The sequence below is a fragment of the Eleutherodactylus coqui genome, chromosome 2, assembly GCF_035609145.1.
Source record: "Eleutherodactylus coqui strain aEleCoq1 chromosome 2, aEleCoq1.hap1, whole genome shotgun sequence".
NCBI classification, from domain to species: Eukaryota; Metazoa; Chordata; class Amphibia; order Anura; family Eleutherodactylidae; genus Eleutherodactylus; species Eleutherodactylus coqui.
This window is the reverse complement of record NC_089838.1, coordinates 251871857-251893994: the sequence shown is the minus strand read 5'-3', so window position 1 is coordinate 251893994 and position 22138 is coordinate 251871857. Positions and strand designations below refer to the sequence as shown.

The 22138-nt window shown below is 42.2% G+C and overlaps 1 protein-coding gene across 4 annotated transcripts in view; it reads left to right on the top strand.

Moving 5' to 3' along the window:
• Window positions 1-22138, top strand: part of AKAP13 (A-kinase anchoring protein 13) — a 189155-nt gene that overhangs the window by 123270 nt on the left and 43747 nt on the right. The window contains exons 10-19 of one of the 4 annotated variants that reach the window (XM_066592822.1): window positions 2938-3071; window positions 6628-6974; window positions 7497-7671; window positions 7817-8142; window positions 10325-10378; window positions 11780-11842; window positions 12356-12524; window positions 15818-15926; window positions 18261-18303; window positions 19358-19490. In XM_066592822.1, coding sequence (XP_066448919.1) covers window positions 2938-3071; window positions 6628-6974; window positions 7497-7671; window positions 7817-8142; window positions 10325-10378; window positions 11780-11842; window positions 12356-12524; window positions 15818-15926; window positions 18261-18303; window positions 19358-19490 — 1553 coding nt within the window. Of the gene's footprint in view, window positions 1-2937; window positions 3072-6627; window positions 6975-7490; window positions 7672-7816; window positions 8143-10324; window positions 10379-11779; window positions 11843-12355; window positions 12525-15817; window positions 15927-18260; window positions 18304-19357; window positions 19491-22138 lie in introns of all 4 variants that reach the window. The other 3 variants (XM_066592821.1, XM_066592823.1, XM_066592824.1) reach the window with 3 other exon arrangements.

Genomic DNA, 22138 nt, shown 5'->3' with positions numbered 1-22138 from the left:
GTGTCATGCTGCAGATAGTGATGAATTTTTATGAAAAATTTCCATAATTTCCCCTCCCCAAAATAAAGCCATAGCCTGTAAAGAATCAATACCAGATAAGTCAAGTGTAGCATCTTTTACCTACTGAAGAGAATTCTAATTGCTCAATTTCCAAAAGCTACATTAAATAATCACGACCCTTTGCATACACTTGGGGTTATATGTTATTGATACCCGATGTGAGGACTAGCAAAAATGCAAATCCCTTTATATAAAATAAGCTTTGAAAAAAATCCCTCTAATTCGCTGTGGACTGCCTGTTGTCCCACCCCAGTGTTGTATTCACAGCTACACTGCTCAGTACTGCTGCATAATGTCATCAGTGCTGCTTCTGTGTATGAGGGTTGGAGCTACAGTAGTTGAGTAGGATCTCGCTGGGTCAGACACAAAAATTAGAAATGTTGCCTGCAGAGGGGAAAACTGTTGGTGAATGCTGTATATGGTACAAGTAATAGTGACCAGAAATAGTGCCGCTACTCACATGCACAAACACAATAGCTGAGTCTGAAACGTCATCTGAATGTTTAGTTATGCTTTAATTCCTACATGTATGAACTTATATAGTGTGTTGTGTCTGGTGCTAGCTGTATGGCTGCTGATTAGAGATGAGCGAGCATACTCGTTAGGGCGATTTACTTGAGTACCTTTTTCGAGTACCTGCTGGCTCATCCCTGAAGATTCAAGGGGGTGGGGTGCGGGAGTGAGAGGGGGGGGGGGGGGGGGGGAGAACTCTCTCTCCATCCCCGCGCTCCCCTCCGCAGCCCCCCCCCCTCGAATCTTCAGGGACGAGCCAGCAGGTACTCGAAAAAGTTGATGCTCTCCCGAGTAAATCGCCTTAACGAGTATGCTCGCTCATCTCTACTGCTGATGTATTATAACGCTGTATTGTGTAGCTCTACTTTGGTGATGTAGTATATACTTTTGTGTACTAAGGATCTATATACACAGTTGTGTTCACTATTTTAATTTCTCACATACGGTTATGGGAGCGTTACTCCTCTCCCATCGCTGCCGCCTCTTCTTGTCCGCCCCGTCTGCTTCCATTTACTGTACGGCTCATTATTATCAAGGCGATTCTGGATCTTTCATGTGAATTTTCCGCCCTAGTGTCAACTAACTGATTGTTTAGGGGGAAGCTCTTCTGCTTGTGACCAGGATAATGTGTTCTCTGTGTCCATCTGTAAATGAGCATCTGCTAGAATGATCTGAAGATCGCAGAAACAAATCTAATTTGTGCAGCTGAGTCTGTTTGTCTGCCCAGATGTAGCAGAGCTGAGTTTCATCAAGGGTTTTCCAAGATGTACGATTTACATAAAATCCAGCTATTTTTCCATGAAATAACCAATAGGCTTAGGTCGCTCTCACACATGTGTTCACAAAATGCTGCACTTGAAATCGTGGCGCCTTACCATAATTTCGAACAGCGTTTTTGAACGCATTATACAGCATTTAACAGCGGGTTTTACCACACCCAATCATTGTGATGGGTGATGAGGTGTGTTAAAAAGCACTAAAACGCACAAAAATAGAGCAGACTGCGCTCAAGAATCGATGCATTAAAAATGCCGCATTCAAGCGCTAGTCTGACATTAATGGAGGCATTGTACTGCCACTAGCGCTGGGGTAGAAGCCAATTTGTTTAATGGCAAGGCAGCTGGATTTTATGTAAACAGTATATCTTGGAAAACCCCTTTAAACTTTATTTTTTACAAAAATTACAAAATCTGTATAAAATGTACTTAGTTGTTAAGTAAAATAATGGGTAAATGTTTAGATGCTCCACAAAAAAACGGTGAATAACTCCACACTGGCTTAGGGACCACTTGAACTATTGTTTGGGGTACAACTAATAAAGGAGTTTACTAGAATTACAAATTATCCCCTATCCACAGATTAGGAGATAACATGTTGATGGGTGGGGGTCTCACCAATGAGCACCCCACTAGTCCCAAGAACAGGGGTCCTATGTTGACCCTCTTCTCATCAACGCTGTGGCATCAAGCATGTGGCATTAGCACTTAATTCATTTGTGCAAGGCCTCCTTCACTGGGGCGACGAAGGCACGCAATTTTGTAGCGTTGCTACAATGCTACAAATCACATGTATGAGAAGCCCATGCTTTCCTATGGGTTACTTCACCCATGCGATATTTTATAGCATGCAACAACCCGGCACAAAAACCTCACAGGTCCGGCGATATGCCAGCGATACGCCTGGTTCTGTAGCCCATGTTTCCCTATGGAGCCTTCCTCTGTTACATCGCATCGCACGAAAATGCGATTTTCATGCGTTGCGATGCAACTTTGACAGTAGGACATCCTACTGTTAAAGCCCTAATCTAAGCCCTGGCTGCAAGAAGAAGGAAAACAAAAACAGATACATCACCTCTCCGATGCTGTTAGCCTGACCACATCTTCTCCCCGGGTCCCCGACACTATTCTCCATCTCCTCTGGACGGGGTTTTGAAGATCCCCGCCTACTGGAAACGGTGGCTGTGATTTGGCTGCCACTTGGCTAATCACAGCTGCTCATCGAGCACTGGCTCTGATTGGCTAAGCGTCAGCCAATCACAGCCAGCGCTTCTAGGAGGCGGGGCTTTTCAATCATCAGCCAGAAGAGATGAAGAAGACAAGTGTCGGGAGAAGCTGCAGCGGAGCTCCGTACAGTGCTTCTACGTAATGTATGCTTTTTTTTTTTTTTTTTTAATTTTTATCCGCAGTTGGGGTATATTTTCGGGGTAGGGCTTATATTTCAAGTGTCCCCTTTCCAAGAATACCCCTTTCTGCATGCCCTGTATACTAATTTGGACTTGTTCTTTAGTAATGTCACACAAAATAACTGACCAGTAAGATGAAGTAATCTATCTATTTTTCCCCCCTTTCCCTTGCAATGATTTAGAATGCGGCCAGTTCCTGGAGGACTCGCCTAATGCGAAACAGTCCCCTCCACACACCTTGAAAAAGGACCTGGCAAGTGACTCTGACTTGAAGCATATGCCCCCTGATGTACTGGACGAAATGATATTTACAAAGGTGAGTGCAAATAAGTGTCGTAGGATAAAAATCCTAGTTAGTAGGTTTTACCGACACATGAAGTCGGGCATCCAAGGCTGCGGTCTGCTTAGTATGTTTTAGTGTTTGGCATAGCAAAAAGGCAGAAATGGCCAAAATGTTGCTTCTTATATTAATCTCAGATTCTAGTGACCCATATGAAGGCACTAGGTATTCATTGTTCTGGGCGGATGCATCTTGTAAAAGTTACATTGGTCCGGTGGAATATCTCGCCAAGTCTACAACATTTGTAATTTAGCTGTGATAATCGCCCCTTCCACTTGCAATGAGTTCTGTGAAAGGTGGTTGTTTGGAGTCCACATGGCACACCACCCGCACCTCACAAATGACTCTGGTCACAGGAGACTGAAGCCAAGTATCATATAAAATGGACAATGCTGCATTTTCACAGCAAATTCCACCCGTTCCTCTATGTAGAAAGTGGTGAAGATCTGAAGCTGACATTTAATATGCTGTAAACCCTAAAATCTGCACCGCATTTCGTCCCCATGCGGAGAAAAAAATGCAACCTATGGGTGAGATTTGCTAAAATGTCATCCACTTGCTTCATACTTACTCTAAATTGGTGTGGATTTTAATTTTGCAAATCTGTAGGTAAAATCTGCAGCAATGTGTGGCTTGTGCCAACCTACCCCATATGAGGAAGGAAGGAGAGGAAATCCCATGTTTAGAGAGTTGAGTTTTAGTCCGTAATAAAGAGGGGGAATGATTAAGGAAAGTGAGAAATCTAAAGAATAATGTGTCTATTTACAGGAAAGTAAAGTTGTGGAAGTTATACAGGCGAAACCTATATTCCGCACATACAGTAGTAACCGATACAGTTATATCATCACTAAATGTCTGGATGCCACCTCTTATAGTCATGGTTGTAAGGGCCAATCTCCTCCTTCTGCTAACATCAAAGTAGTAGCTATTCTGTAGTTTAGCCATAATCTTTAGACTATGAGAAACAGATTTTTTTTTTTAGTGCTACCGGTACATTGTCTTACACGCACTGTAATATATTGTATGCATAGAGGTAGCAGATATTAACTTTCTGTTACAAGTTTTCATAGACAACTTATCTTAAGCTATTCTCTTAACATGACAAAAGTCTTTATAAATTATTTAAAAGGGGAAACGAACTGTGGCACAAAAAGTGATCGTAACTCATTAAGACGTGTTAAACATATATATATTATATTTATAACGAGTTTAATAAATCGGTCATATACAGCTTGTTTCCTCCTAAAAGCGTGTCTAATACGCAGAGATTGCAACAGTCCTTCTCCCATTTGGATGAGTACTGGGTGAGCTCACATCCTGCTCTGTGCTGCTGTTGCTCTTCTATTGCAGTATGGAAACTATTATTAGTTAATACAGAGCACTTCTGATTAGTAAGCTTGTAGTCAGAAGTAGAGCACATTGCTAGCAATAAGATGTTACATTGTACAGCCCCGTCTCGGTACATTTGAACATCAGCTCCGTATAATTGACACTGCAGAACTGTACAGGCACATGGCTGAAGGCTTTGTGCTGCTCGCATCTGGCATGTGTCAGTGTATGTGGACGCCAAGACACATACTGGGATGATATATTTATTTTTTTGTGAGTTTGTAAACACGTTGCTTTGGAAGGAAAGCCCATCAGAGTCTCTTTACAAGCGATGATGTAAAATTAAAGCTCAACACCTACACGATTTGGGGCTGTACCAGAATGTGAAATTAAAGCTTAAAACACTTCCAGGATTTGGGGCTGTACCAGTTGCATCTCAAGTATTTTATAAGGGACTTTCAAGAAAACAACTTCTGTCCCATATGCCTCTTCAGGTCCCCTTTCTATCTTCTAATGATAGAACCTTATTTACACATACATAAATGTGAATAGATAGGGCAGTGAATGCCACCAAAGATTGGTTAAGCCCTGTTCACAGCGAATTCCACATCTAAGTCCGTGGCGAAATTAGCACCATTTTAGCATTCTATTGAATGCTTTAGAAATCAATATTGTATTCTTATGGCGTGGATTTTGAAATCCGTGTCACAGAAAGAAGTTGACATGAGAATTTTTGACTTTCTATTTGAAAATAGTGATGGGCAGCTGCATTCAGTTTTGCCATATTGATTAAGGCTAAAAGCTTGAGCGGATCGTCGTAAAATGCTGCAGCAGAACTCTGAGCCTCAGCTGTCTGCCATGGGTTGAAGTGTAGGAGCCACATCGGAAAGATCCAGCGTGGATCAGGCACTTATCATATTGAGTGAGTGAGGCTTTAGTGGATGGAGAAAGGGGTGGAATTGTGTTGGCCATCATTGTTTTATATTTTAAAAGCACATATTTAAATGTTCAATACACTACATAGAAGTGGCGGGCAAAAATCATAATTTTGGGTACACATGGTATACATAAGACTCTAACATTACAATAAAAATGTAATAAATTCTATACCAAATGTTAGAGGATTGTCTAGTGTAAAGTGCAATTTGGACACAACGTAAACATTTTTGTACACTCTTGCAGACGTTCGAAACTTGTCATAGTGTCCTATTAGTATACATTAATAGTGCTTCCCGTATACATCCCTGTGTCATCATGCAAAATACAGGATTTCCTGAAATACATATCTATTTTTGTATTATGTAAATACATAAACAGTGTATTTGTAGCAGTCTTTTGTAAGTTTTTCTTTTTTAAGTAATAGAATCCTCCCAGGCACACTAATGTGGAAACAACCAAGGAAAAACTACTTTGTTCCACAGAAACACCTAGTCATGTTGTCAAGGTGCTCTGAAGTGAAAGAAGTATATGTGAATTCAGGACAGTTAAATTCAGTGATTCATGTCTTCTCTGATTGGATTGGTTCAGTTTTCTTTTTTTTTTCTTCTCCATGTGGCCCAGACCTCCTTAACAACTCCTGACAGAGACTCATCCCTGCAGAATTTGTTGCACACAGACCTCTTCCCTTTTTCAACTCCTTCTTTGCCACCTTCTCCCAACTGACAAAAATGCCCTAGATGGTAATGGTGCCTCAATTGATGCCCAGCACTTTTAAGCATTGTTGACTTTTGGAAGGGCTAAGTATGTACGATACTTCTGGTAGAAAGTAAGTTTTGGCTCCCATGTCCTCTTCCTCTAATTTTATAAGCTCTGTTACGAAGGGTCATGCCTTCCTGAGAAGATTAATTCTGTATCGCTACTTGAAAGCTGCCATTAGTGTTTAAAATCGGCTTTCCATGCTTGCAGAAGGAATTATGTTCTAGGAAAGCCAACTTCAGAGGAGGAGAGAAATTCTTGACTGAAATGAATTTAAAATGGAAGTGGTTGTGGTTTCTTGGACTGATCGTTTTAAGGGGAAAATTGCAGGAACTTCATATAGTTCTAGCTGAAGTTTATACATGATTGACTTTCGTTTTTGGAAAACCTGTAGGATAGGCATTACATGACTTCAACATGATGGTGATTTGTGCAGAACAGAATGCGCTCTCATTGTCTTTGGGGTAGAATAAGAAAACGTCATTGATTTTGTTCCTTCTATTTCCAGCTTGAAGATGAGCAGTCTCTTATCAATGCCGCCAGCTCTGGCTCAGAGGATACTTCATCCCTAGAAAGGAACTCTTCCCATGGAAGTGATATTTCCCTTCCCCGTGCCTTAACTGAGAGAAAGCACAGAGACTTGGATGGTAGCACCATGGCTGCATCTGCAAAGACGAGGCAGTCTGAGAAGACCGGAGCATCAGAGACTGAAGGAGAGGTGATGGGCCACCTTACAGAAGTGACTCCACGCACCGTTCAGTCCCGGGGCACAGTGCGCTCTCTATCTCCTTCCAGGCGGCATAGCTGGGAGCCTGGAAAGCACAAAGGCGACAGCGCTGATATCAGCCACAGGAGGTAAGATTACATTACTAATTAACTATTACTAGGTTATAATTTTACTTGGCAGCAAGTGGTGCAATGTTCAATGGCAAGCGGCAATGCACTATTTCTCTGGCAGGCTAGAGTAAATCACACAATAGATACATGGACAATGATTATACATATGTTGCCTTGTTTGCCAAGTTCTTTATGCGGTTAGCGCAGTGCTGTGATGACCGCTCCAAGTTGATATGTAGATCAATTGATATTCTTGAAAAAAACAAAAACCAGCCTTCATGTTCTATATAGGATGCAGAGGTCCACTCTTTACAATGTATCGTTCTTCTCATGGCTTTGATAAAGTGGGTTGAACCCTAACGATCTGCCCGCTTTTGAATTTTAATTTAACCTCTATGTGGTTCTGTTCAGTTATGCCCTTGTGCAAGAGAAGATGATAATGCAGATAGCCATGCAATGGCATACTCTGTTTCCTTAGTCTTGGCACAATGCAGGTACTATGGTGTCGTCTTCACATGTTTAATTCATAATCAGTTGCAGTTTGGAGGGCCTCGCCGGCATTGGAAAAATCCCTACAGCCACTCAGGAATGCTCTTCTGGCACAAGCAAGCTATCGAGATCCCCCTTCATGGGAGAAGATCGGGGGTCGTTAACTTCATTGACTGAAGAGGAGCAAGAGCCTGATCCGAGGACGGACGGAGCTTCCCAACATGGGGCAAGTTATTGACTCTCTTCTCATTTTAACTATTAATGTTTAGTTTACTTTTTACTTAATGGTGAGGACCTAATAAATTTCATGTTGTGTACTATGCGTAGAAGTGTAAAGAGAAGCTTATTTATGGTAGCTTGTCTTATTCCAGCTTCATCAGGAGAAGAGGAGCAGTTATTCCGGCTCGGAGGACACTTGTTCTCTTGACATGAACTCTTCCCATGGAAGTGATGTTTCTATTTCTCGTACATTAGCTGAGAGAAGGGACAGTAACACATTGCCTGCTTCTGTGGGGGAGAGAGACAATGAGAAGTCTGGGATATCCGAGAATGAAGGAGAGGAGATGGACCGGATCACAGAGGTGTCTCCTCACGCCATTCGTTCCCGGAGCACCATCCGCTCCTTGTCTCCTTTTAGAAGACATAGCTGGGAACCTGGGAAGCATAAAAGCAATAATGCTGACATCAACCGCAGAAGGTAAGATTGTCATGCGCTCCGCCTCTAAAGATCTGCAACAGTTGCGTTAGATGTCATTGCTGTGGAAATATATATTATAATTTTTTTTTTTTTGTGCATAACACTTAAATGATTTTTGTAAGACAACTCAAGTTATCACCTGCCCACTAAATTGGTGATAAATGATTGATTGCTGGGAACCCCAGGGATCATGAGAATGGCACAGGAAGTTCCCCTACAAAAATGGAACAGCAGTGTGTATGCGTAACAGCAGCTCCATTCACTTTGTATAAAGACAAGTGAGCATTTGGCTCTGTCAGTTCCTTTGTAGTGATGGAGTGGAGCAGTAGTTACACCTATGCACCGCTGCTCCATTAAGGGGGAATTTGGGGTACCTAGGGTCGGACTCCTAGTGATCAATCCTTTATTGCCTATCCTCAGGGTTGGTGATAATTGATTTTGGTGGAAACACTCGTTTACGTGTAGAAATTACAACTTTTTAATATTTGCAGTGTTCAGGATCCGGAAGTTCTTTCTTCTTGCAATTCTGCCTAGCACACCATTGTTGTTCAGTGTCCTCTTGATGGTGGACTCATGAACATTAATGTGCTAATGTGAGAAAGGCCTTTAGTTGCTTAGGTTATCTTGGGTTTCTTTGTGATTTTACAGACTATTATATGCTTGCTCTTGATGTGATCATTGTAGTCTTGAATGATGCAAGTTACCTAAAATTGCAAAATACTAATGCAGACCGCCAAAAACGATAAAGCTTATGTTGTTATGGTCCTTAAATAGGTGGTAAACACCAATGAGTTACTTGTTCTGCCTAGTAAAAAAATGAGCAAGTGCATATCAACACTGATGGCTGTTGAAGAAAAGTGCTTGTGGAGTAAAGGCCAATATACACGGAGCAATCGCTAAAAAGCGATAGTTTGAGTGATAATCGTTGCGTCTAAATGTGCGCCCATGGTGCAAATTTTGTGCACTGCTAGCTGATCGTTAAAATTGGTCCAACCTAAAAATCGTCCTTCAGCCTTATCAGCAGTTCTCCATGGGCAGTGCTGATAGCATTGTTTCCCGCTGGAGAACAAAAGAACTGAAAGCAGATAAGAGCCCTCTGGCTATTAACTGCTTTCAGCTAAGGCTTCATTTGCACACTTAATTGCTCTTAAGTAGCTGAGTAGCTACTTAAGTTTATGCAAAATGATTGCTCAAAGCTGTCACTCAAACTGTCGTTTGAACGATTATTTCTCTGTGTAAATGGGCCTTAACTCATTGACACATTACTCTTCATTACTTGTATATTTTTCCTAATAAGAAATAGCTGCCCCTCAGCAATAGGAAAAGCACCTTCTAATAGGGATGTAATATCTGTATCAGGTCAGGTGGCGTAATAATTACTGTGTTAGAGAATTATACCATACAATAAAGTGTAACTCTGGTAGCTACTCCAGACTTAGTGAGCATGTCCCATCAAGACATCACTTCATGAAAAAGGAATGAAACCGCACTCCAGTAGTTCACTTTGCTCTACATAGACCTGACCTGAGTGAATTTCTTAGAACTCATATGGTGCCCTCAGTAATGAACAGCTTATTAGTAGGTGCAACTTTTCGGGTTGCATAGATCCTCCATCAAACTTCTGCTGTGGTGGAACGGTATGGCCAGTGTTGGCATACATGCGAAGCATACTGTGCCGTCGAAGGGCAGGCCCGCTTCTTTTCTCTATACTACATAATGCTTGCAGTTTGGGGCATTGTATTATAATTCCATTTGCTTAATCTGTAATTTGGCACAACTGCAGTAAGCGTGTCCGGTATTTTCCATGTTTTCTGGAAGCTTAGTGTTGTGTGGGTTTTGGTTGCTGGGTTTAGTTGTGTAAACAATGAATGGCTGATACTAACGAGGTCCACAAATGTACCAATTACAGCTAATGTGTTACAGACAGGGCCTCGTGCATCTACAGTCAGTTGACTTAAACAGTTTACAGTATTGTTTTTATGGATTTGGAGGCTGTCCCGGAGCTATTCTTATGGTGGCACAGCGCTGTACTACTGCAGGGGGTGATCATATCCCTACTACGGTGCAAAATGGGGGTAGCCAGCAAGTCTTCCTTATTTCACTGTCTCTCATTCTGCCTTTCCCATTATTTCATCCATTCTCCTCTGACCAATGCTGATCCATCTCAATGATTCATTTTCAGTTCATTGCGAGTTCTGGGGGATGTTATAAAGAAGCCAGCTACTCATAGAAGAAGGTATCAAAATAGCAATCCATCTTTGTGTATACACCCCTACTAACACTAGTAATGCATCCCAATATTAACCAGAGGCAGGCACTGGCATTATGGAAATGACCTGCTTCACATTTACTTGTCACTTTGCCTGCCCACTTTAAAGCAACAGCAATCTCTTAATCAGCTGCAGAAACCAGTACATCCCCAGGCATTAGTGGATACCGTAGTCCATCCTCCTAACACTTGAGGCACATCTAATGTAGCGATGACCACATATGTCTGTATATTAACCCCTTCCTAATGTGCAAGCCCTCTACTGGCCATCTTTGACAGTTGACACGTGTCCGCACAGTCGGAGGTAACTTAAAGTTTAGTGATCAGCAATGAGATCACAGAGAGCCATTTGGGTGCAGTGCAGCCAGGGGCCTTCTGAAAGCTCCCAGGGCTGCAATTGGTGAGCTGCTTTTAAGATAAGCCTGTGGCACGTCTTAATATAGCTCTTGTATAAATGCAGTATAGTGCAATATTCTAGTATTGCATTATACTGTATAAGCGATCAGTTGATCGCAAGCTCAAGTCCCCTAGGGGGACTAAAGAAGACAATATGAACTTAAGTTAAAAAGAAAAAGGTAAATAAAATTATCACAGTGTCCATAAAAACCTGATTTTTAGTAAAATCTGTTTTTTAATGCTGTAGAGTGAATGCTCTGGGGAAAAAGAAAAATGCTGTTCCACAATTGTGTTTTTTTCTTTTTTGGTCTCCCTGACTCAAGACAAAATACAAAAAAAAAAGTATTAACAAAAACAACACTTTATCTCACACAACCCCATCAACAGAAAAATAGTTATGGGGGTAAAAGATGGCTACTGAAAGCAATTTAAATTTTTTAAGTAGTACTACATACTAAATTTACACTACACCATGAATGTAAAAAAAAATATCCCCCAAAAATGGTGAGATTGTTCCTCCCACCCCCCACTTTTTTTTTTTGCATTTTCCAACACATTACATGGTATGTTAAATGGTACCATTGAAAAATACAACTCTTCTCATGAAAAACAGACTCATGTCGCACAGCTGTGGTGTTGGAAAAATAAAAAAAGTTATGATATATATATTGTTTTTAATTTTTTTATTTTGAAAGTGGAGACGAAAAACTGAAATATGTGGAAACAAAGGGCTACAGTGGGAAGGGGTTAATATTTCTTAGACGGAGTCATTTAATACCTGAAAAGGTTACTTTAGTGGACTCCCTTGTATGGATGCACACTGCCACTTTGTTTACTCTTTTGGGAGGTGAATTTCTCATACTGGCCCTTTATTATTTTCCATTCCACCATTTAGATGTTCTCCCTGTGTTACCATACCATATATATTCTAATTCTCCCATTTCACCCTCTCTTTATGGCTGCTCTTCTCAGTATGAGCTGGTGTCCCTCAGATGCACAGTTCACTTCTATAGATGGTGACTTTAACTATAGAAGGTATAGTATTTCAGATCTACTCAAGGGGAGCTACATGCAAAGGTGTCAACTGCTTGATCTTTGCTCAGGGCAAAAGCTTGTGCTGTAGTATTTCAGACGCACGTCTGTCTATTTTGCGCAGAAATGGCAAAGTTCTATCTGTTAGAATGCTCTTTTTGTAAAAGTGCTAGATCGCCCTTTGGTGCTTAGTATGTGAAGTGTGTAACTTTTCCTGCTTCTTCTGGCCTGACGTGCTTGCTGCGGTGTGTGCTTTATATGGCAGGCTGAGGATATTAACAAAGTATGGAATATAATGCATTGCTTTGCAAAGCTTTGTGTGCGACTCGTTCTTCGCTTTGATGACCTCTCGCAGTATATTTATTGTCTTGTATGCAAAAAAAATATCTTTACTGTTCGTGTGCTCCAGTGGTCTTTGGTATTGTATATTTTGTATGTGTCTGTCTCGGCTTCATATAATGTTGTTCTGTGTCATATTGACCATCTAGTGAATATATGTGTTCTTTGTTTGCTTAGTTACAGCTTGGAAGGTCTTGCTGAGAAGAACCCACCTGCCACCCAAGAGTCCTCTTTTGTCACCAGAAAGCTGGCTGGAGCGCCATACAAAGGAGAGGATCGCGGGTCCTTGACTTCCTTGACCGAAGAAGAGCAAGAGTCCGACCAGAGGACTGGCAGAAGCTCCCATGTATGTAATGAGTGTGTTTGCATATTTCTGCTACATGGCCACCCAAATATGACATCTGTATGTGCTTCTGGTAAAAAATTCAGTTCTTAAAACTTGAGCCAAATGAGTGAAAACAATAAGATAAGGTATACTTATGTCTTCAGTCCCGGTGATTCGGCTTTACAGTACTGCAACTCTTCCAGTATCAGTTGACAGCAGAAGACCGGTGACTGCTGCCTGCCAATCAGCGGCCACTGCGTCACCGCCCATTCCTCTGGCATCAGGACTTGCATTCTGAGCACTATGATGCCAGGAGTTTGTAACAGGGACGCTGTGGCCTCTGATTGGCAGGCAGCGATAACCGGACTACCATGGTCAACAGATTCCAGGAGAGTCACAGGGTTGCAGCACTGGATCACTAGGACTGAGGACGGGTAAGTACCCTTTGTTTTGTTTTCACTCATTTGGCTCTAATTTTAAAAAGCTGATTTTCTAATAAAATAACTTCTTTAATTATACCATTCCACAACCCAGCATTGCGTCGTCCATTTTTGGCTGGTGTAACGGTGTCTGCTGTTCTGGGAAGGGTTTTCTGTAGATTTTGGAGTATGGCTGCAGGAATGTGTCTCGAGGCTTTACAAGCATTAACCTGGTTGAGCACTTATCTTGTACAGTAAAGGCCCTTTTACACGCAGTGATTATCGCTCAAAACCCGTCCAAACGGCCCAAAATGAGCGATAATCATTACATGTAAACGCAGGCATCGTACACTTTTCATTTGAATGATGGGCTTAAAATCCATCATTCAGCCACTGAAAGACTGAGCAAATACATTCCATTTAAATGCATTTCGCTCATCTTTCAAAGGACTGCAGGATGTTCTCCTCCCTGCATGTTTATACTAGCTATGAGGAGAACAAAGGAATGTGTCTGCAGCTGTTTACAAGGCTGGGTGTGTGTTTACACACACTCTGGGCTCTGCAAACTACTCCTGGAGGTCCTTTTACATGCAAATGTAGATGATAAAGTGTTAATTGCCATTAACACTTTTTATGCAAATAGATTGCTAAATCTTTCAACCGTTTTGAAAGATTATCTTTGTGTGTAAATGGGCCCTAAGTCCTGCTGAACAGTCAGTGTTAAATACAGTGTTGTGTGAGGTTGAGATTATGAAGGACAGTCCGGTTCTTTTTACACAAGTCTTTGAAAACTTATTTTTTGGTTATTTTCATTTTGTACATGGGTTCCTCCTTGTTGCACTGAAATAGGAACGTGCCTCCTTCCAAAATGCTGCTTCAGTGACTTTCTTCAAAATATCAATTTATGCTGTGGATATTAAAGCGAAGTGCTGATTCACAGTAAGAATGTCACTATACGTGCAGAATATATACTTGACCTACCTGCTTCCCTCTTTTTTTTAATGTTACTGCTATGGTCTATCACATTTCTGATCCGCTCCCCCTCCCCCCCCCCCCCCCTTCATGTATGTATACTGGCTGCTAGATTCTGTGACTCCCCTAAGTGTGCTGGGTAGTCTGAGACACTCCCCTTGCTCTCAGTTGGAGCAGTGCAGAAGACATTGGCACTGTCTGTGTCTGTTCCCCTTAAATAGTCTACAGTGAGGATGAAATATTACTATGTATTTTAACCCTTCACAGTCCTTTGGCATTATGCTTTTAAGTGGATGTTTGGCAACCACTCCTTTCAATGAGAGAGAGCTTGCAGAACATTTCCAGACGGTGTATAGAGCTGAGCTATTTCTGGGAAACTGTTGATTGGCGCGGGTGCCTGCTGCTGGTTCCCTTCTGATCAGCCATTGATATTCTTAGTGTAGCTCATCAATTGAAAAAAGAGGTTTTTCAAGCATTTTTTCTTTTTTTAACCAGTTCAGCTGAGTGGTGGTTTTCCTACAACAGGCTAAAGTGATTGCTCACAGAATGTGATGTAAATGGGGATTTGGCTGCATCTTTAATTGCAGATCTTTTGCGGATTTTAGCCCTTGTGTTTTGAGGGCTGATATCCGCAGCATAAATAACAATGCTGTGGATTTAAAATCTGCAGTGTTCTTAAAGAATCCATTTGGTGTGGATTTTGATATTTTTTTATGTGAATCTTCAGTAAATTTTATGCTTTCAGTTGAAGGGCTGAATTCTGCTGAGCATCCCCATAAAAATCCTCACTAAGGCTACACACGGGCGAGCGTGATATTGGGCCAAGAAACTCAACCCGATGTTGCCAATATGCATTTTCACGCCGCTGCAAGGTGTTTATCTGGCAAAACCCCCTCCCGTCACTTCTGTGCAGTCGCAATCCTCAGTCGCGGCTTCTAGGCGCATTAGAGGACTGGCAAGTGCTTCCCATGGTGCAATGTCTTTCTATTGTCCCATTGAAAACAGCAGGCGGTGCGTTCTGAGGAACACAAAAAGATAGAACATGCCACGATTTTTTTCCCCGCACTGCATGCAGTAAATCCTTTTTCAAGTAGAGGACTGCATTCAAAAGAATGGGGTTCACATTCGCACGAGTCTCACAACTCGCCAAAATTGTGCGAGATTCTCAGTCGTGTGAAATCAACCCAATGGTGTCTGTTTTGACTCGATTATGGTGTTGATTTTCCGCAGCAGAAAACCTGTACCAATTTTGCACTGTGAACGTACCCTTAAGACTACACTTCCCAAAAGGTGGTCAGCGGGAGAAGCTCTGTGCAGGCAATGGGCTGTACTGTGCGGCTTGGCTCTGAAGCTTAGCCTTTTCATCTACAGAATCCTATATTTATTTTTTAAAATCTATTCTCGTTTTATTAGAGACCAACAAAGATATACATAACTTTTCAGTAAAGTTGTACAGTCATAGATGGCGATGTTTACGTTACAAAATCTTCTATATCTTTGAATACAAAGCATATAACAAGAATGAGATAGATCTGTGTCAAATCTTAACCCTTTGCAATCCAATTTTGGATTCAGGGTTTCCTAGGGGGCTTTCACTTTCTGCCATTTCACAATGGCGCCATCTGCTGGCTAGAGCAAGTACTGCGGCATGGGACATGCTGGAGAGGCACCCGACAACAGAGCGGCCAGTTTTATACAGTAACAATTCCCTGACGCACGTCTTCCAACATCGGAGCTGCACAGCCTTCAAACAGAATGTCTGCAGACGTCAGACAGTGGATTGGAATGGGTTAATGGACTCATGTACAACATAATTAACTAAATGTAAAATGGTATTTATTGGTGAACGTAGGCTGTATACTCCGATGTGCATGGGGTAATTCGAGATGAAAATTAACATGACCCTTATTTTTGTGACTGCAGGCCTGTGAAAGATCTGAAGTTCGTGATTTGTCTTACTCTGGTTCACTCGGTGCTCCTCGTTTATCTAAGTCCGTGTCGCTAACGGCAATTGCCCATCCACTTGGAGAGGGTGAGTATTTCAACTAGCTTCAAATGTAGCGTTTGTCAGATCTAGTCTATAATATTACTTGTGGGCACTGTTCATTGGGGTTTCTGTTTTCTGGAAAGTTGTTGACTATGCTATTGCTGGTTATACATACGTTTCTGGCTACCCTGGGAACAAGAACTTTCCTCACACTAGTCATACATACTCTCTCCTCGCCTGTACTTTGTATCTGCTAATTTATGAGCACAAGAAAAATTATTGAGGTACTAAGTTGGCTGATAGGAAGGTGCAGAAGACCAACAGAGGGAAACAAAGTTCTCAGTCTAGCTTCACTGATAGGTCTACTTTTTAGACCTAAGCCCAATTTACATGGGTCGACTGGCGGGCAAACTATGCCTGACACTCGTCCTCGCACATACTCGCTACTGTGCTGTTGCACAGGAGCAAGTATCATTGGCTTACAGTGGGGAGGCAGGAGGAGACTTCACTCCTCGCTCTTCCCCGCCCCTCTCTATTCACAGTGGCCGTTCAGTACTGCTATTTACACTGAACGATCAGATCTTCATTTAGGCTGCATAAAATCCTGATCATTCAGTGTAAATAGCAGCTGTTCAGTACTGAACGGCCGCTATGTTAAGTGAATGGAGAGGGGCGGGGGAGAGCGATGAGTGAAATCTCCTGCAGCCGTCTTAGCCCGCTGCTGGCTGCTCTGTCTGAGAGCCAGCGATACTCGCTCTTGTGCAGCAGTACGGGAGAAGGTATCTGCAAGGACGAGTGTTAAACAGCGTTTGCCCAACATTTGCCCCGTGTACATGGGTCTTTAAGCTGCAGTATCTATATACAGTGATATGCAGAAGCTGCAGAAGTCACAGTGCAACATTGTAATGAAATCATATTTCAAAAATACATGCATTTAAGTGGAAGGAAAAAAGTGCTCCTCCCAAGGTGTCTGTAGCCTTTAACTGCATTTATGAAGTGTTTGCTAACCTTTGCTGTATATAAAGCGCATTCTCCATGCTTTTAATTAGGACTGACCAATTCTGAGATGCTTTCTGACTATTACTAGATAAGCCTCTAATAATCAATTAACAGCAGAGATTATTCCTTGTCATTAACCATCCTTTGGCCTCTAACACGAAGATGCCATGCACATCTGTCTATGACAACCGCATTTAAAGTCCATCTTTTTCCATTTTGTTTGATTTATGCTTTCTCTTCTCATCGCTGACATTTGTTTCTGTTGTCCAAGAGTTCTTAGAAAATGTTCATTTTTCATATTTAATTTCATTAAATGGACAAAATGTTAGAGGGAGAAATCAAACCTGCTTATGGGTCACATTTTTATTTTAAAGGTCCCCTATATAGGGGGTTTCTGCTTTAGACCATCCTCTTTTGTCAGAGGATACGTCCTTTTAGTAAGTAGATAACCGGGAGCTCCTCTGCTGGGATCCACAGCGTTCAGCTGTAAGCTATCTGACACATGTTATTTCCCCCTGCAACGCCCATTGAAATGACTGTCTTGTCCCTGTAATGTACAGGCAGCTTTTGTAGCTGCTCGCCGTTCTGGCTAATAGAGTATGGTCACTATGGCCTTCTATGTAAAACTAGGTCTTCTAAATCAAACAGCCCCTTTAATGTGTCAGATGTATACTTTCCTTGGCACCTCTCTGCGGAGCTGCCTGCATCCAGATAGTGTAGGCTGGTGCCACAGTGTTCAGTCCCATTCCACGTTCCTCAGACCGCACCTCTGCTTCTGCCGCCCATTCTTTGTTTTTTCTTGCTTGGTTTGAATGTGCATGCTCTAACATCTGCTGTTAACCCACTTCTCAGTCCAGGGTCGGATACAACCAAGGAGGCGAATATCCTTCTCCTTCAGCATCTCTCCGCTTATACCTAAGTCTAAACATGTCTTCATTGGCACCTCGTCCAGTGAGGACGAGTCAGATAGTAAGTAACCGCTTGCGCTCTGTGTCTTCCTTGCTCTCCTACCCCTCCCGTCTTATACCTTTATGCTTTGCTCGCTCATACGTCAGTTGTGCCTTATTGAAGCTTGCTTTTCAGCTCACGCCTGGTTCTCCTTCGGCACTCGCAGGTCCTCGATGCGGTATTTTTTATTGTGTGTTTATATGTATGTTAATATATTGGAATATGGCGGTATGGTGTCTCGCTGCCATTTGAAAGAAACGGTGCAAAAGATGTTTTTTTTTATTTGCCTTTTTTCGTGTGTCCCCTGCACGATATTCACAATGCGCCACTACGTCAGGTCCTCGCACAGTAACACGCCGCAAAGCATACACTTTATTAGTGTTATGACAAGAATAGTATTCTTCATAATTAATGGCTTTACATTTCTTGCAGGCTCACGGTCCTTAAATATTGGCAGCAATTCTTTGGCACAGAGGTAACTTTTGTTTTACTGTATCTTATCAAATGATTTCTGCATCTTTTGAGGGTCTTTTTTACATAGTGATGCACTGATGATGACGAGCACTAATCAATGAGATCAGCACTCCTCTGCTTGCCCTTCTCATAGACAGATTCAGACTCTATAATGGACGAACTATCATTCCTAGTGTACCATCGCTGCAGGCAGCACATTCCTGGCTTAAACAGGGGATGTGCTGCCGATGGGCTTCTAGTTTGTCAGGTGATTGGCAGCACATTCATACTGGCCAATTATCAGGTTTGTTCTGGAAAAGGTCCTTAAGAGGAAAACTCAAAGTCCATATGTCACTTTACACTAAACATGAATTCATTTTTTTCCCACCAACTTTTACACATTCGTTGCTCCTTTTTTTCCCTTATCCACTGACTTCACTCATGTCTTTATCTAGAAGAGACCTATCCTTGGATTTCCTAGTACAGCTTGTGTGTGAACCCCATACCACCGTCCTCTCTTGCAAAAAGGATCATGTCTGTTCAATTTCTTCTCCCGCTGTTTCACACCTACTTCTATCCTGCATTTAAAATGTTAGAAAGCCTAGCACTTGCCTGATTTATTTACCGATCTACTGTTTTTCGATCTACTGTTAGTGGTATGAACAGTTAAAGCCATTTAGTAAATATCAGTGTCATTGGTAACTTGGTAGTTTAAGGCGTATAGGGCCTAAATTATTAGAACTGTCTGACCATAAAACTATCCTTGTTGCCCATAGCAGCCAATCACCGCACAGCTTTTATTTTTGCAGTGCAGTTTGTTGTCTGCAGCAGCCAATCGAAGCTCGGCTTTCATTTCCGAGCCTGGCAACAAGGACAGTCTTGCTGTTAGTTTTGATAAGTCTGTCCTATAAAGCTTTTGTTAATTTTGAACTACTTTTAGTACCTGTTTCACTTTTAAAAAAATGCCAAATGTATTGGAGTTTTGTGGTGATTTTTGCTTTTTCTCCAGTAATCTTTCAAATAAAATGCTTAGGAATATCAAATCTCTAAATGCTGCTTCTCAACACCTCTTCTAGCATATCCGAGGAATGTAGCAACCAGCTGCCACCAAGCCCCAATCAGAAGGACCCAGAGGGCAAAGGTACCACTAAAGTAAGCCGGACATTTAGCTACATCAGGAATAAAATGTCCAGTGGCAAGAAGACGAAGGTGAGTGACTTCAGCACGGGAGGTTAATGGTCACATTGTAGCCTAAGGGACATTTTACATATGTTGATTATTTCTGGGTGATGGATGCTGATGACAGAACTTGGTGCTCGTTCTACTGAGCTGCACTCCAGCCTGTGAGTGATCGGTCATGCCCACAGCTTCATTGCTGTCGGCAGCACGTCCTCTGTAGGTGCGGCTGGCGATGGTGAGTTTTGGTGCTGCGTGAAAGATGCAGATACCCAACAAACTAGCTGCGTGCAGTGACTGTAATCTTAGGCCCTGCTCATACTACATTTTGAACTTTTCGTGTCTTACTATAATTTTTTTCTTGAGAGTTTAACAAGTGATGTAAACATTAACGTCGTTTACCACTTGATTACTACTTGACGAACCACTCCATAATCAAAGGGGAAAAAGTATCTTCTAGCATAACTACTGGGAAAACTGGGATCTCTTTTTCAAGTCAATGGGATTTAAGAAAACAGCCACGTATACTGTGGTTATGCCATTCATGTCTACGATGCAGAAAACCCTTGTGGTACAAAGTTTTGTTGAAAAGACGCCATTCCTTAAGGCTCAGTTACATGGGCTTATATCGGCCGCATAATACACAATGCAAAAACACCATTGATTTCTATTGGGCCACTCGCACCGAAAGGCAGCATGTCCTATTCTATTGCATATTATGCAGGTACGCAGCAAATACACATGTAAGGTTTAATCTACAGGACTGTATTATCTGAGTTTTGCGGAGACCGCACACTGCACCTGTAGTCGTTTGGGTTGTAGAAGACCAATACTATCCAGTCTTGGGGAATAAGGACACGCACACACAGTTTTCTGCAGCTATTAGCACGCCGTTTGAAATGCCACGTTAAACAATTTAAAATGCCTCCATTAATTTCAATGGGGCCTCTCACATGAGCAGTTGAAGGCCGTGTGATTTTTGAATGCTGTCTGATCTGTTTTAGTGCATTTCAGTGCTTTTTAACACACCTTATCGCCCATCATAATGATGGGGTGCGTTAAAAGAAACCATGTCAAATGCGTTTGAGAAGGCCATTCAAAAACACTTTTTAAAACGTTTCAGAGCAGCCTACACAACGATTAATGCTCAAAATTTGCTCAAAAGCCATCTTTTGAGCGTTAATCGTTGTGCCTAAACAGGCGGGCATTGTGCACTGATTGTTCATCGTTGACTTTTAGCAAGCTAGAAGTCAGCGATGAGCCTTATCAGCACTGTGCGATGTGTTCTCAGCGGATTACCAACTGATAGTATTCTTTCAGCTGGTATCCCAGACCTTGCTTTCAGCGATTGCTCTCGGCACTATCAGCCCAGTGGGATACCAGTTGAAAACTCTGAGAACAAGGCAGCTGTTTGCATATACGGCACGTATATATGCCATCCATACACAATGTAGTTGCGTGTGGGCGGCAATGATTACGCATCCATAGAGAACAATGGGCGCGCTCTCTCACGCATAGTGCGCACCAAAATGGAACATGCTGCTTTCTATTTTACGCTCACTGAGTATGTAATTCCTGCACGCAAATGTGGGCCGAACTGCGTAAGGGAATCTACCTACGAATTACCGCGTTTCACACGCATATACGTCACACTTTTCCACTCGTGTGAGCCCAGCCTAACCGTGTAACTCGCTGCTGTATGGAGTACTGTATGCCGTTCCAGATCCCCAGGGACATCAGGTACCGTTGCGCAGCCACCTCTGCCGTCAGCATGCAGTCTTGATGCTAAAATTCCAGGCACTGTATTCTTTGAACTGCATGTGCTTTGTGTCCGCGTGGAGCACATATCAAACTCAACTGAATATCATTTCTTCCCCCTGTGCTTGGTACGACTGCGCATTGAGTCACTGATAAAGGTTATTGCTATATTACAGACTCAATAATATAGCATTAACCTCTGTCCATAACTCGGGTAGCAGTCATACCATGCACAGGCGTAAGGTATTCGGCTGCGGGCCACGAGTTTGACACCCCTGACTTACAGCATCGTACATGTGCTGGCCATAAGTCTGATTCTATTCTGTTTATTTGCTTAGTTAGCTCGGCTGGAGCACACATTGTGCGCCGCCGATATTATTCCACGAGGAGTATTCCTCTGCACACCTCCCACACATTTACAAACATGGAAGGATGTTGAGTACCGACATGTTCTGTGTGTTTTATCTAACCGCAGATGGCAATTATGCAAGCCAAGCCAGTTCTCTTTTTCTTTCCTCTGCCGCTACAAGTAGCCTTCACTTCACTGCGGAGTCTGAAGACAAATCTCCATAGACTGTTCTACTGGATGCCTAATACAGAGAAACGAGGAGAGCGACCTGCAGCATTAAATATAGATCAGCAGTGTTTATTCTTACACAAAACAACTGAAACAAGAAAATGCCTCAAGGTTTATTTTTTCCTGTAGCTTTATTAATCCACAATGACGGGAAGTGACAGATGAGCTTTGGAAGTCTTCGTCCAAGCATGCCCAACCATGTCAGATGTAGTTTGCTCTGCGTTCAGAATCTGTAGACCGAATTGTTAGGCAGGTATTCACCACTCTCATTCCAAAAATGGATGGAGCAGGCCACGTTTTAATCACAAAACCCATTGGGGCGTATTTAGCAATGCAGACTCAGCAC